The sequence below is a fragment of the Leptonotus elevatus genome, chromosome 6 (assembly GCF_054856555.1).
Source record: "Leptonotus elevatus isolate MCC_2025b chromosome 6, RoL_Lele_1.0, whole genome shotgun sequence".
Taxonomy (NCBI): domain Eukaryota; kingdom Metazoa; phylum Chordata; class Actinopteri; order Syngnathiformes; family Syngnathidae; genus Leptonotus; species Leptonotus elevatus.
This window is the reverse complement of record NC_141244.1, coordinates 15,400,280-15,415,312: the sequence shown is the minus strand read 5'-3', so window position 1 is coordinate 15,415,312 and position 15,033 is coordinate 15,400,280. Positions and strand designations below refer to the sequence as shown.

General features: G+C 39.5%; 1 protein-coding gene across 1 annotated transcript in view; it reads left to right on the top strand.

Annotated features, from left to right (window-relative positions):
* Nucleotides 1-457: 457 nt before the first annotated feature.
* The window catches only part of chn2 (chimerin 2), a 22,700-nt gene continuing 8,124 nt past the window's right edge, over nt 458-15,033 (top strand). The window contains exons 1-6 of the mRNA XM_086077465.1: nt 458-1,026; nt 7,502-7,540; nt 9,310-9,365; nt 9,763-9,794; nt 9,869-9,982; nt 10,856-11,126. Coding sequence (XP_085933591.1) covers nt 978-1,026; nt 7,502-7,540; nt 9,310-9,365; nt 9,763-9,794; nt 9,869-9,982; nt 10,856-11,126 — 561 coding nt within the window. The 5' untranslated portion in view covers nt 458-977. The remainder of the gene's footprint in view (nt 1,027-7,501; nt 7,541-9,309; nt 9,366-9,762; nt 9,795-9,868; nt 9,983-10,855; nt 11,127-15,033) is intronic.

Genomic DNA, 15,033 nt, shown 5'->3' with positions numbered 1-15,033 from the left:
TGTGGACAGTAAAATAATTAGTAGAATAAGCACTTTTATATATATCTGGCGTCGTGCCTAAAACTCTTAGGTTACAATTTGGGAAATTGTTGTTGTTGTTGTTGTTGTTTGTGTGTGTTTGTTTAAAAAAAAAATCGATACTATTGGTCAGTCCACATGTGTTATTGTTTTATTTAGTATTTTTCTTATTTATTTATATATTTATTTCTGTTTTTACAAATGATTAAAACGAGCTTGCTCTTTTTGATGATGCAATGTTAACAGTTGAGGAAATATGCCGTTTTGGGGTCTTCTAAAAAAAGTATTTTGGAGGTACTGTACAACGTTTCTGCGTGACGTCATCAAGTGCCTCGATGAGATGAGAAAGTAGACACACCAGATGGCGCTATTACTCAGACAGACGCATCCTGACCTAATATGAGATCACGTTTGAATTCAATGTATTTACAATGTGCTTTAATTAGAATTTTTCGCCGATTCTTAGAATTGGGCTATGAAGTAAAGGATTCCTAAGGTTTTGTTTTTCGTAATCGAGTCAAACTTGGTTGCTCGGTTTTGGTTTCACGTGCAGCAAGTCAAACTTTCACTTTAAGAAGGCGCGTCTCCGCTTCTGCGGCGGAGTGTGTTTATACCGCGAGCCTCCTGGAGGCACATGGAGGCAGGCTGCCGTACGTCTGCATCCACAACCTGTAGACATGTGAGCCTATTCGGTGGACCTTCCCGTGGGCTGCTTCGCCCCTTGTTTAAAAATAATAATAATTCGGTTGCACCTTTGTTTCTTGCTCCATATTCGAGACTCCTCGGCGAACGGCTGCACTGCGAGGATTGGATCGGCTCATTCATAGAAAATAAAACGACTCGAGAGCCAGCGTGGATCCGTCATCGGACGTGAGTGACATGGAAGCACCGCCGGGCAGGAGCTGTTGCTGCCGGGAGCGCACCTTGGCTGGGCGGGTGTGAAGGAGAGGAGGGACGGGATGGCAGCCTCCAGTAATTCCAGCCTCTCCGGTTCATCCGTGTCATCTGGTATGAGTTTAAATACACTATCTCACATTTCTGAATAATAATATAATAATTAGGCTAATGCGTGAGTAAACTTGGCCAGTAGCATATTAAATGCAGTCCGCCGTTTTCCCTTATGAACCAAAAGCACTCACTGTCTATTTTGTTCATTTGCATATTATTATACATGTTGAATTGGGACCTCAGTACGCCATTGTCAATCACATCCATAGTTTCCTATACTTGTCTTCCCACTTGGTGGTGGGCTGCAAGGAAGAATCATGTTTGGCATGTGTAGTCCACTTTCCATGCATGCGGCGCCAAGCTTGGAAGTTCTCTGGGGTTGTGAAAACCCAAATATGTCACATTACAGTGACACAGTGCTTCTTCTTATATAATACACTCATATTTGAATTCAGCGGCGTTTAGTTTAGCAGGAAAGTGTTATTCAAGGTAAATGTTCAGTTTTCACATTTTGAGAGCGCTGCTGTACAGCAGTTGTGGTTGAAAAATGATGCTTTGATTGTATTTATAAATGTGCTTGGGTACCTAATATTGTGGCCGGAGAGTGTTGCTAAAGCAGCGTATTCACCGTTTGCTTAAGGTGGAAAATACACATTCTGCTATCACACTGCTGTTTGAGGCCGAGGCCCGCCAGTAATCAAAGGTGTGTGTGTCGAGAGTGAGGAAGAGAGTCCAGGAGAATGGCCGCTAGAACGCCAGGCTCACAAATGCTTATTTTGCCTTAAATATTAAACATTTTACTTCACTATTTTGTTCATGTGAAGACATGTTTTAAAGGACTGGAATTCAAAATTCAAAATATCAATATCAACGAGCCCAGTCGTATGTCGGTTTATGCATTAGATTCGATGCACAAAGACTCAGTTGTGCTTTTTTCTCACGCCATGTAACACATTACTCTAAATTAGCCTCAGTATAGCTCCAAAAAGTGAATACTACTATCCATAGTGTTATTAAGAAGCTGAGTCGTTGTTTTACTGTTAATTTGTTTTGTTTTAACAATAGCTAAACAAACCACATTTAACTAGAGTACAAGAGCTCTCTGGAGATAGCGTTAGCAAGCGTATGTAGCCTAATGTTTCCCTGTAAATTCCCTTCCCTTAGATGCATTTTTAGACGCTGTCTTTTACTGTGCAGCTACACAGTCTTGTTTACGTTCAACATGGATACTGCCAGCCCAAAATGTCCGCCACCTCCCGCAATGCAACTCGCTTCTTAAAGCATACAGTACTGAATGCGAAAAGGCTAAAGACGTTGCATAGTGGTTTGCTAGCAAAACCAGACTGTTGTTTCAAAACAAGGTAAACTACTAACGAACAACTTTTGTTTTGGGGCCGGAACGGATTATTTCATTTCCATTCATTTCAATGGGAAACATCACCTCAGTTCTCTTCTATACACTGTACTCTTTGACTGTTGCTTTGCTTGCTTTTTAGAGGAAACACTTTTCTTTTCGACGGCAATGGGAGGGCTGTCATTACTACTCGGCGTAATTATCAGAGGTTACTAGCCGCGTTGCCGCCAGGGATGGAGTGGTTGTCACAAGGGTATGATTATTTTCAAGTAGAGCTTTTTGGCAGGCAGACGCAACATTTGAATAATCTCCACCACGAGGCAAAATGAAGCCTGGCTGGTGTTGTTTGCTGACCCAAATCAGGCCGTCTGTTCTGGCTGTTAAGGAAGTGCTTTTTGGCTCGCTCTACCTAGCCAGCACGTCGTGAGTAAATAATAAAACGCTACACCATGTCTAGGAAAACTATACAGTGTGATGCAATTGGCACACAATAGATATAGTCTTACGTGAGCTGTTTATTTAAAACTGAAAAGGGCCAAATGTCAAAAACACATTGTTGGCGTAAGTACAAACAGGAGCATGTAAACCAGCGACAATGCTCCATTTCCCATCTGGCTCTCAGGGGATCAATTATGTGATGGAGTAAAGAAAAGAAAAGTATACGGTGAGCTTCATGATGTGAATGACAGCATAGTTGAAAGAGATGGAATGAAAGCTGAGGTTCTCCGCGCCTCACCACCCAGCACATGTTTCTGCTAAATACTACTGTTCACCTCAAAAGTCTTTCCACTACTTACATTTTTCCCTCCTTTCCAAACGAGGATTTTGTGAAACTGAATTCGTAGATTACCATGATTTGGCGATATCAATCTAATCGAATCTGCATTAGGGCAACGCTGCATCACTAGGTTTTTTTTCTTTTTTTCTTTTGGACTGGGGTCATATACACAGATGGTCTCCCTACTGCTGACACACACACGCACACACATCGGGGTAGCAACAATACCCTTGTTCTTCTCCTTCCTCATGGGTGATTAGGTAAACCCCTTCTACAGCTTGCTAACAGTCACATGAGTTCATGAGCTTACAATGTGATGTGAGCTTTGCGAGAACACGGCGTCCACGCAGGAAACGATAACGCCGAAACCTTGCAGTATGACTGGACGCATTCCTTTGGCTGCAAGGCTAATAACAAGCATTGCATGACCTTGTTGCACCATTTTTTAATGGTCACATCTGAGAAAGTGAACTTTTTTTTATCACATGCCCAGCATTAAGGGCCTGGTAATGCATTAAGAAATTATTTGTTTACCTCCTGGACTTTAAACCAAGTGTAACCAAAAAAAAAATGGAATGATTTATTTATATAATTTGTTGTTATCCAAATATCGTGCATAGATAGTGCTGGTCCACTTTTATTTTATTTTACATTTCAAGTATTAATATTGCCCTCCTTGTCTGCCACTTCCCATCATGAAGGTTAAGAAAAAAAGTCTAATTTTTCAATTCCAATAAAACACAACCATGAAGGACACTTCCTTCCTCCAAGGCCAGTGTAAAAAAGGCAATATTTTATCAGCTCTGCAATGCAAATTATTTATTATTATTATTATTTTTGTTTTCTTGGTCGTGACAATTGCTCCATGTTTTTATGGTTTAATGAAAAATAATAATAATAATCAAAACATTGTATTGTCTTTAAGATATAATAATCAAAATTATTTAAAAAAATACAATTAAATATTTCACTCTGTGTGAAATGAATCTATATCAGTGGTGTCCAAACTATGGCCCGGGGGACATTTGCTATCTGTTTTTCAGTGGCCCGCGGCAAATACTAAAAATGGCATTTGACACGGTTAAAATAATAATAATAATAATATTTAGAGATGGTCAAAGAAGGGAGGGTGTCGGGGAAAAAATAGGTGCCACTATTAAAAATAAATTGGTTTATAAATGGAAGCATTTTTATAGATATGCAAAAACACAAATATATATATTTTTTGTACTAAACACAATTTCTCTTGATATCATTATGTGGCCCTTGCATCCTTCTGGTTTTCTGTATATGGCCCTCAAATGAATAAGGTTGGACACCCTTTATTTTTTATATAATAAAAGTTGTACTTTAAAAAAAAAAAATTGAAGCACAGAAATAAGTTTTCCACAATATCTTATTTCTATTTTGGGGGGTACTGCACCTCTATGTCACATACCATAGCTGCACTTTAAATGAGTGTCTACCATACGTACCCAAAGGTCACAAAAATGCGTGCCAAGTAAGGCATTTGGTCTTCATTCATCAGCTATGCTCTTTGTCACTTGAGTAAACATGATTATTATTTTAATGAGTATCTTTGACTGTCCTCATAAGATCTCTAGGCGATGCTTCTAATTGCTTTCTCTTTGAGGGGGAAAAGGCCTCCAGCTGTGTCATCCTTTTTGATGTTTTGCGGATATTTGCATCTTATCTGCATGTTTACTTGTATTTACGTTTGTGTACGTCTGCATGTTTGTGAATGCGTGTGTGTAGAGGAGTGTTGGTGTGATTCCATCCTGCGGAATCAGAAGAAACCAGGATGGTGGGTTTGAAAAATTCCGTTAAAAGGGAGTATTTGGCAGGCAACCCGATGAAATCAAATTCTATAAACGAGCTGCAGTGGAATAAATCTTTCAGGCTGCAAGTGCTATGCACAGCGACAGAAGCTCAGTGATAAGAATATCCTCTGCAAACACAATCTAATGCTGATTGGTTTCTTTATCTTCTCGATCAGAGGTGAGGAACCTATCACGAGAATTTTTGATCTGGATAAGAATATTAACCCCCACATATTCATGTTATATAATGTTATTTTTTCATACTCTGCTCTAAATAATAATTCCTCATAAGTGGGAGCACCGAGATTCTTCCAAGCTCAATTCTTCTCTCATGATGACAAACTGCAGCGAGCTTGTGATCTTGTGCCATAATGTTGTACTCAAGCAGTGAGTCGAGCGAATAAATAGTCATGAAAAAATATTTACCACACTAAATAAGACACAGAGGGAGCTGGTGATGCAGTTTGAGGTTGATAATATTTTACAGCCTGTTCCACAGTAGCCACATCAAACAAGTGCTTACTGGTTGACACCATATTAATCCCCTCCGGCGCTCAGGTGTGTTTCATTTCGCCACCTCAGGTCTGAAGGGTGTGGAGGCCAAAAGAATGCATGTCCTCTGGATTGATATGATTCATTATGCACGTAGTAAACCCTGCGGCAGCTCAATGCGATTACTCTTAACTGCTCGGTATTGTTTTGTCGACAAGGGTGTGTTAAACCTTAATGAGTGGCATCATGGAATAGTTCAGTACGCTGCTGACAATTAAGCGTGTTTTCATCACAAGTTATTGCTTTTCCCGTAGCTTCTACAATGGAGAGAGGTTATTTAATAGCTCAGTATTTCTGGTGTACTAGTGCTACTGTTGGTATGCAAAGGAAACACATCAAAATCAATCATCATATACAGAAATAACAGAGAGCATTGCTGGATTCAGATGGCCTTGAAGAAAACACTTTGACGGAGTTTGGGGGGGGAGAGAAATTTGGAGGGAAAAAACTTGACGGAGACCTCCTTGAATGAGAAACCTCGATGGACTGAGCATGACTGGATGCATGGAAACAACCTCGAACACATGGAAGAACAGCTTGCATGGAATAATAACTATAGGAAACCTTGACTTACTGAAAAAAGGGTCACTCAGTAACTACTGCATAGCAACTGACAACATCATCATAAGAGACATAGCAACTGCCTAGAAACTACAAAATATTAGTGACGAGACAAAATAAGAGTGACAATGACATCATCATCATAAAGGACTAAAAACTAAACTTCATAGGAACTGACAACATTATTATCATAAGGGACATAGCACGTGCATAGCAACTAACATCATCATCGTCATCATAAGGGACATATTAACTGCATAACAACTACAAAATTATAGTGACAAAAGAATGACAAACAGATCATCATCACGATAAGGGATATAACAACTGCATAGCAACTGACAACCTCATCGTAAGGGGCATAGCAACTACAAAATAATAGTGACTAGATAAAAAAACAAGAGTGACAAATTCATCATCATCATGAGGGAAATAGCAACTGCATAGCAAATACACAATACAGTAATAGTGACTAGTCAAAATAAGAGTGACAAAGACATCATCATCATAAGGGACATAGAAACTTTATAGGAACTGACAATATCATTATCATAAGGAACATAGCACGTGCATAGCAACTGACATAATCATCATCATCACAAGGGACATAGCAGCTGCATAGCAACTACAAAATAATAGTGACAAAAGAATGACAAATAGATCATCATCATAAAGGATATAACAACCGCATAGCAACTTACATAATCATAAGGGACATAGTTACTGCATAGCGACTACAAAATAATAGTGACATAAGAACGACAAATAGATCATCATCATAAGGGGTATAACTGCATAGCAACTGACAATATCATCATAAGGGACATAGCAACTGCATAGAAACTACAAAATAATAGTGACTAGTAAAAATAAGAGCGACAAAGACTTCACCATCATAAGGGACATAGCAGCTGCATAGCAACTGACAACAACATCATTATTATAAGGGATATCGCACTACAAAATAATAGTGACGAGACAAAACAAGGGTGACCTAGCAACCCCCCCCCCCCCCCCACCAATACTTTTATTTAGGTAACATTTTTATTTCACCTTCATTAAAAAAAAACATTCAAGTACAGTTATTTTTTTTATTTTTTATTTTTTATTTAAGCATATTGTTAATATTCAAACTGTGTAATGTTACAGCAACTTACAATAAACTTCAATGCCTCTCTCTTTTTTTAAACTAACACTTTGGCCTAGCATGATACTGTGTTTTAATGTATTTGAGAGTCACTGTGACAAGCTTAAAAAAAACGAATAACCTTTATTTATCGGATGACAGGAAATTGTACCCTTATTAGTAACAATACCGGTGCCATAGATCCTGCGTGAGAGGGAATGATGTTAAACAAAGCCAGCAGACGTGTATTGATTGACCTTGAGGCAGAAACGCTGATTAGAAGTTTAATTTGACACTGTGGACAAGCGGCACAGTGACCTGCTTCACATTTTGTCTTTTTACAGACCCTGAGGATTACCAACCACCAATATGGAAGTCCTACTGTGAGTATAATGATTAACGATGAATTTGCCCTCTGTGTGGAAAATGTAGTTGCCATTTGTAAATCATCCACATGCTCTTCCAACACAAATCGTTCTCATCTTTAATAGGGATAGTAACACGTTTACAAAACGCAGCCCTGTGAAACGCAGCCAAATCATCTCATTCTGAGAGAAGTGAATGAATGAAAAAGCTGCATTTCAAATGAGGCTTTCTTAATGCCGAGCAGCGTAAACACAAGCACGGCGCTCACCCACGCAGCACATGCAAAGCCGAGCGTGAGTAAAATAGGTTACCCTCGCTGGAGAAAATACGATTTTGTCTCTGTGAAGAGGCCGGGAACGTCCTCATGACGCCCACTTCAGCATCCAGTGCTTTTGCCTTGTGGGAGGAAATGGATCCACTCTTCCATATTTGATGTGACTCCAATCATTTCGACTGGGGAGCAAATGGAAACGGTGACACATTGTAGCAATTTCCTTTTGCATTCGCTTTTCATATATTAAATGTCGGCATATTTTTCTAATAATTGTGTTTTGTGCCACTGTGGTCTCATCAGTCTTACTGTGTCAAAGGGATGGGATATACAAAGTGAGGATGCTTGTTGCCTTCCAACGTAATCTGTTACAAAAAGCGGGCTCAGCCTCACAGAGAATTATTTGCTGCGGATTTGCTTGTGATAGTGAATGCAGTCTGTTGGTTTTGTGCAAAGTATGATAAAAGATGTTGTAGATCAAGTTTGAGATCAAATAAAATCACAACATCATTTATCCATTGCCATATTGAACTGTTTGTCAAAGTAAAGGACGAATGTGCACAACTTCAAAGATTTGTCCTGGCCGGATTGTTGCTTTATTGCTTTTCTTCCTTATTTTTTTATGTCAATCATAATGAGATTTATTGGCTAAATATGTAAAAAAATAACAATGAGAAGCCAGATGGTTTGCTAATTAGTGCCTTGGGTTTCTTATATGAAAAAAAAAAGAGTGTAGGCCTTCTAAAGGGGAGCACAGTATGGACCTGTCTCTCTCTCTCTCTCTCTCTCTCTCTCTCTCTCTCTCTCTCTCTCTCTCTCTATATATATATGTATATATATATATATATATATATATATATATATATATATATATATATATATATATATATAGATGCACATAGCCACACAATGAAAACATTGATACAACAATGTGAACAGCAACTATCCACATTTTTACCAAGACAAATCAACAATGTTGTCAAATATCATATTGAATTCTACAGAAGAGGATTAGAGCTAGTGAATAGAAAAAAAGGTTAGCAGGATTCTGACTTTAATCTCACAATTCTGACTCTAAAATGATAATTCTCACTTTATTCTCAGAATTCTCACTTTAAAGTCAGAATTCTGAGTATAAAGTGAGAATCCTGCCCCAAAAAAAATTCCCTCTCTTCACTGGCCCTGATCCTCTTCCGTAGAATTCAATCTAATTTAATTTTCAAATAAATACAACTTCTCCACATAACACCCAAGACTATAGGTTAGTTACTGGCACTTAAAGAAATATTTCAGTGCAGCTGAAGCTGCTTATTTTTCTGTGAAAGCTAGAAATGTTACTATGTCCGGGCCACACTTGCCGCTGTCTAGCAGCTTCTAATTTAGTATACCTCCTCTTAAATGTACATCGACGACTTCTTTTTGGGCCCCAAATCTACTATTTTTGAGTAATTACAACTTGCACTGAACTGCGCACACACAGGCCTTAATTAAAATCCACATATGTCTCTCTAACAGTATACCAATTACAGCAGGAGGCCCCAAGACCGAAAAGGATCGTATGTCCCAAAGAGGTGAGTATATCCCCTGACACGGGAGACATTTTTGCTTACCCAAACACTCATTAAAACCGTCTCCTCCTGCATTGCTTATTTGCAGCCCGCACTTAATTTTCAGACTTGATGGACCTTTTAATGTCCGACAGTGGCAGTAAACTGTAATGGCGGCGTATTTGTTGGTTGGTTACCCTGAAGATGGATAGCACTTGCCTATTGTGTGCCTGACGACCCATCCAAGTTGGGACACTGCTAGCTTTAAGATATCGTCATGCTAACGTTTGAATTTCAAAAGCTTACAATATCAATGGGTGATTTCTCGCACTTTCTTCAATCTGTTACAGCGATCTTCGCGTAACTTGACATTGATGTGGTTGAAAACAAGTTGTTTAATATCAACCTTTCTGTTTCACAGATGGACACCAGGCCCAAATACTACGGCAGAGAGTGAGTGTAAACTTAATTACGGTACTTCTAAAGTGACTTTTTTTTTTTAATCCATATGTTATAATTTGTCCCAGATTTCATGGCATGATCTCTCGAGAGTATGCAGATGAACTTCTCAGGGCGGCTGATGGTTCCTACTTGATCCGAGAAAGCCAAAGACAGCCCGGGACACACACATTGGCCTTAAGGTATCAGCAGTGTCACGATGCAGCCAGGACAAATGTGTTTATTTAGTCCAGGGCTCAGGTCGCACTCAAGAACCACATAAGTAGCCCAAAGGTGTGTTCCAAAAATAGCTCACCAGTGTGATTTTCTGGAAATGTTGTATGTAAGTACGGAAGCGTATCACACTCACTTAAAAAAAAAAAGAAGAAAAAAGTCCTGTTTTTCTGGCTAATATTTTGGGGGGTTGTTTGTTTTTCAATATTTCTTTTGTCTGTTATATGGAATATTTTTTTCTGTTTTTTGGAAAGGTTTTGTATATTTTTTTAATGTGTTTTTTTTTGGGGGGGGGGGGGTATTCTTCTGTTTTTTGAAAAAAAAATATGTCATTAATATATTACAAAGTATTCTAAAAAACAAATATAAGTATTTGTTTTAAAATCAGGAATAAAAATGTGAAAATATAAAAAAAAATAGGTAAGAAATATTCAGAAAAACTGAAACAAATCAGAAAAACAGAATCAAATGTTCCATGAAACAATAAAAATTAGGACTAATTTTAAAAACAGAAAAAATAATTTTTTGCAACTATAATAAATTTTTTCAAGTGAAAGCAATATGCTTCTGTGCAACAGTGATCATTTCAAAATGTAAACAACTAAAGAATTGTATAGAAATAAAATGTTGCATATTGGTATTTATCTGTTTCCTAATTTTGAAAAATCATTAACATGATCAGTGTCTTCATGTAAATAAATTAATAATTATAAATATAATAACGAAGGCTGTCACAAACTAATCTTTTTAGAATTAGCTCTCATCTTCAAAAATGTTGGTGACCCCTGATTTACTAAACTCATTCAGCCAGCCTGCTTGTCCAACCACGTGTCCCCATCTAGATTCGGACCGCAGACGCTCAACTACAGGCTGTTCTACGATGGCAAGCACTTTGTCGCCGAAAAGAGGTTCGAGTCTGTGCACGACCTGGTCACGGACGCCCTCATCACTCTCTACATCGAGACCAAGGCGGCGGAGTACATCGCCAAAATGACTGCGAACCCCATCTATGAGCACCTTGGTTACACCTCGCTGCTAAAGGACAAGATGGTGCACAGGCTTAGCCGCGGACGCACAGAATCCCGCAGGGTCACCTTTGTGCGGGATGAACAGGTGAGTTTCAAGTATGAAATGAAAGTATGAAAGACATGGGGGTTCGATTTGAATACTGTATATCTGTGTGATCTGTGCCTTTTAAAAGACCCGGAGTCATACTGTGATTTTGATCTGCTGAACATTTTTACAGTGGCCCAAATGTGATTTTAGAGGACGCGTTGTCCTGGGAGTTAAGTGCACATTATCAGCGAGCTTCCTCCGGGTGTGTTCACTGCTGCCATGCTTCATTGCCTCCTCTGAAAGGTAAAGATGACCAAGGGGACGCTCTCTGGCATGCATATCAGACACACTGATCCACCCTGAGACAAAAAGCTCATTGTTTTCACTGCGGAGTACTTCCGTAATAGTCTGTGAATGTCTTACCACAGAGAAACGAGGACGGTTGCTTGCTTTCCTTCTCCCTGGCAGAGCTTCAGCAATCCCTCCACTAGGGGGCGATCTTAACGTTTGTGCTCTATAATGGCCTGTTGGTGTTTTTGATTCATGCTCCGTTATTTCTCTGAGCAAATTAATGAAATCTGTCATCTGCGTGTAATGAGATCGAATCCCTTAGGGGGATTTTGTCCTTGACAGACACATGACAACTCTGTCTCAACATCAGCTGTGCTATCAGCGTCAGTCATCGCTTTCCTCTCTGTAACCTGACACTTAAGACATTAATACAGCAAATGGCCATCGATCAACATGTCATCAATTGATTTACAATGCCTTGCTGTGTTCTTTAAAGCATACCAGCATGTTCTGAAAGTACTCCTGTGTCCGTTTCGAGCGTGTCTGCAGCTCCTTTTGATATATATATTTTTTCATAACGTACACAATGATCTGAGCTGTCAGGTCGTGTTTGCAGCAAATGTTTTTATTTGCCCGATTGGATTTATCTAAAAAGCACAGCTCACCTCTGATGGCTTCCATGTGGAAAAAGCCTTTTTGACCCTCATGTTTACCGTTCTCACAGCCGCCGCGCCCTGAGGCTTTCGTTGCACACTGGCTTCACTGTATGCGCACGTATTTACCCTTTTAATGCACCTCCACACGGCCGTGGTTCATAGCGCAGCCCAAATGCTTCCCAGAGGCCGAAAGGAGAACTTTGCCTGTAAATTTATCCCCTCCGTTGGATTCCTTTTGCATGCTGAATGTGGTCAGACATCTACCACATTCCTCCTGATCCTCACCACTCTGACTGGCGGAATATCAGTGAGGTGCCGGTCAGGCTGGTCTGGTTACTTGCCCTGGAATGATTTTCACAGTAATGGCTGTGTTGTTTGCTCAGATAATGAGCTGCTCTGTCAGTAAATAGCCCTAATTTTATCAAATGAAAATCTCAAAAGTTAAGCTCTATTTCGCCAAACTTTTGGGCACACTTTTAGCGTGTGAACGTTTTAGTTGTAGTTGCTAACACAACTACAAGAACAACAAGTGGCTGTTTCTTCCATTTTGTCCCCTTTTGACTTTTCATCACAATGTCCATTTGTGGTTTGTTGCCGATGTTTTGTCTGGGATGTGTAGGGGGGTCGCATCCTGTTGTCTCGGCATGTCAGTGACCGCTGTGTTGTTATGCCACCATTGCAAGCTCTAACTCACAGGAGTCCACTCAGCTGCGCCTTCACAAAGACTTGTAATAAAGGAGTCAAGCCACTCCGAAAGAAAGCGGAGCTTGTTGTGTGTGACCACCTTTTGTCCTTTTCTTTGGCCAGACAAGAGGCCATCTGCCCGCAGACAAAGCTCTGCTCTGGTCTGCCCCCCTCCTCCTCGCTCGAGGCTAAAATATCTCAGAGTGGTATATTTCTCATCTGTCCCTTCGGACTTGTATGCTAAATTGTATCCTCTGGTATGTGTTGGTCGTCTCAAAGAATGTCACCAACAATGGCAAATATCTTCACCTGTCGTGGCAGACTTTGCAGGGATGCTTTAACATTAAACCACAGCGTCAGGACGAAAATTGTTTGATGCAGTAGAAACTCAATTTCGTCAAAGAGTTCAAATGGCGTCATATGATACGTCAGCAAATCCTGCGAGTCTTCAGTTCAATGTGCATCCAATGGATGAACAAGTGTTTTACTTTTGTGTGGCTGTTTTGTTTGTGATGCGAACAACGAAAGGTCGCAATAATGGATAAATGAAACATGTAATGAATTGAACGTCAAAACGATCATGACCAATTACTGAAATGTATTTGCATCCTCAAATACATTAGCAAGCACATGTTTACATTAGCGTCATAACAGCTGAAAGCATAATGGCCAACAAATGCTAGGAAATTACAACAAAAGCTTGCCAACAAGCGGTGTCCTGTTCATTTCTGTCATGTGTCAGCTGTCTTCAGATGGTGAATGGTTTTACTTTTAGTTTTTTTTAATTATTCTTTACTAACCTTTTAGTATGTTTTTGTAGCATAGCATGACTATGTTTTGGGTTGGCAATGGGGTCATTGTGTTGTTATGGTTCGTATTGTTGTAATGTCCCTTGTGATGATGATGTTGTCAGTTGCTATGCAGTTGCTATGGCTGTGATACAGTTGTCAGTTGCTATGCAGTTGTTTTACCCTTGCGATTATGAAGTTGTCCGTTATTATGCAGTTTCTATGTTTCTTGTGATGTTGTCAGTTTTTATGCAGTTGCTATGCCCCCTGTGATGATAAAGGTGCCTGTTCTGTTATTATTCCGTTGCTATGCACCTTGTGATGCCTTGTGTTGTCAGTTTTTATGCAGTCGCTATGTTCCTTTGTGATGATGTCAGTTGTTATGCAGTTATGATGTCCCTTGTGATGATAACGTTTTCAATTGCTATGCAGTTGCTATGACTGTGCTGATGAAGTTGTCACTTGCTACCCGGTTGTTATGTCTCTTGTGATTATGTTGTCAGTCAGTTGCTATGCAGTTGCTATGGCCCCTGTGATGAAGTTGTCAGTTGCTATGTCCCTTGTGATGAGGAAGTTGTCAGTTGCTATGCAGTTGCTATGTTCCTGTAATTGTCACTTTTTTAGGTTATGTATTTGTGACTCTAAATTTGGCATATAGGCCTTTATTCTGTCATATACACTTGTGCATTGCTCTAGCGAGAATTAAATCAGTACATCAAGGTTCCTTGCCATGGTTTTATCTCAGCACGTCGAGGTTTCCTATCCCTTCTCTTTGGCTTTATTCAATGCAAGCAGTTTTTTATGTGTTTGAGGTTGCTTCCCTGCATCCAAGCTTGGTCTCTCAATTGAAGTTTCTCAGTTTCTCTGTTTTCTTCGAGATCATCTGAATCCAGCCCTGCTCTCTGTTATTATTTTTATTATTATTATAATTTTTTTTAAATTATTATTATTATATATTTTTTTAATATAAAATCTCTGTTTCCCAACTCCTATGTCTTGTCTGCCTTTGGGTCCTAACGCCACACCTCACATGACAATTATTTGATTAGCTTCTATTTATATTTGTGTGACATTTACTTAAAGCATTACCTGTACAGTAAATAGAGGTTTTACTGTATGATGGCAGCAGTTTAAACCTGAAACAGATGAGAAATATATTGTATTTCCCATGTGAATATATTTTTTGTTAGAAGAACTTCTAATAAAAAGTCAGCCAACGCTAATCACAGTCAATTGTGTTAACCTTTTAGTATGTTTTCGTAGCCCAGTTTAGCGTGTGTGTTTTTGTGTGCACTGTAATAGAAAGATAATAAGGGCAGTTGACAGGCTTGTAGCCCGCTTAAGTACTTGCTTACGTGCACAAATTCAGCTTGACCATAGCAACAGCCCCCCACTGGTAAACCACCGTATGTCTGCAGAGCGCCAAATGAGCTTCCTTTGCTCTTTTACATGGATTTGAGCACTCTTGGATTATTCCCTATGTCAGGATTATGGTAGTAATCTTCCCCCATCCCCATGTTGCTGGTCTGGCTCTGCAAGTTTTGC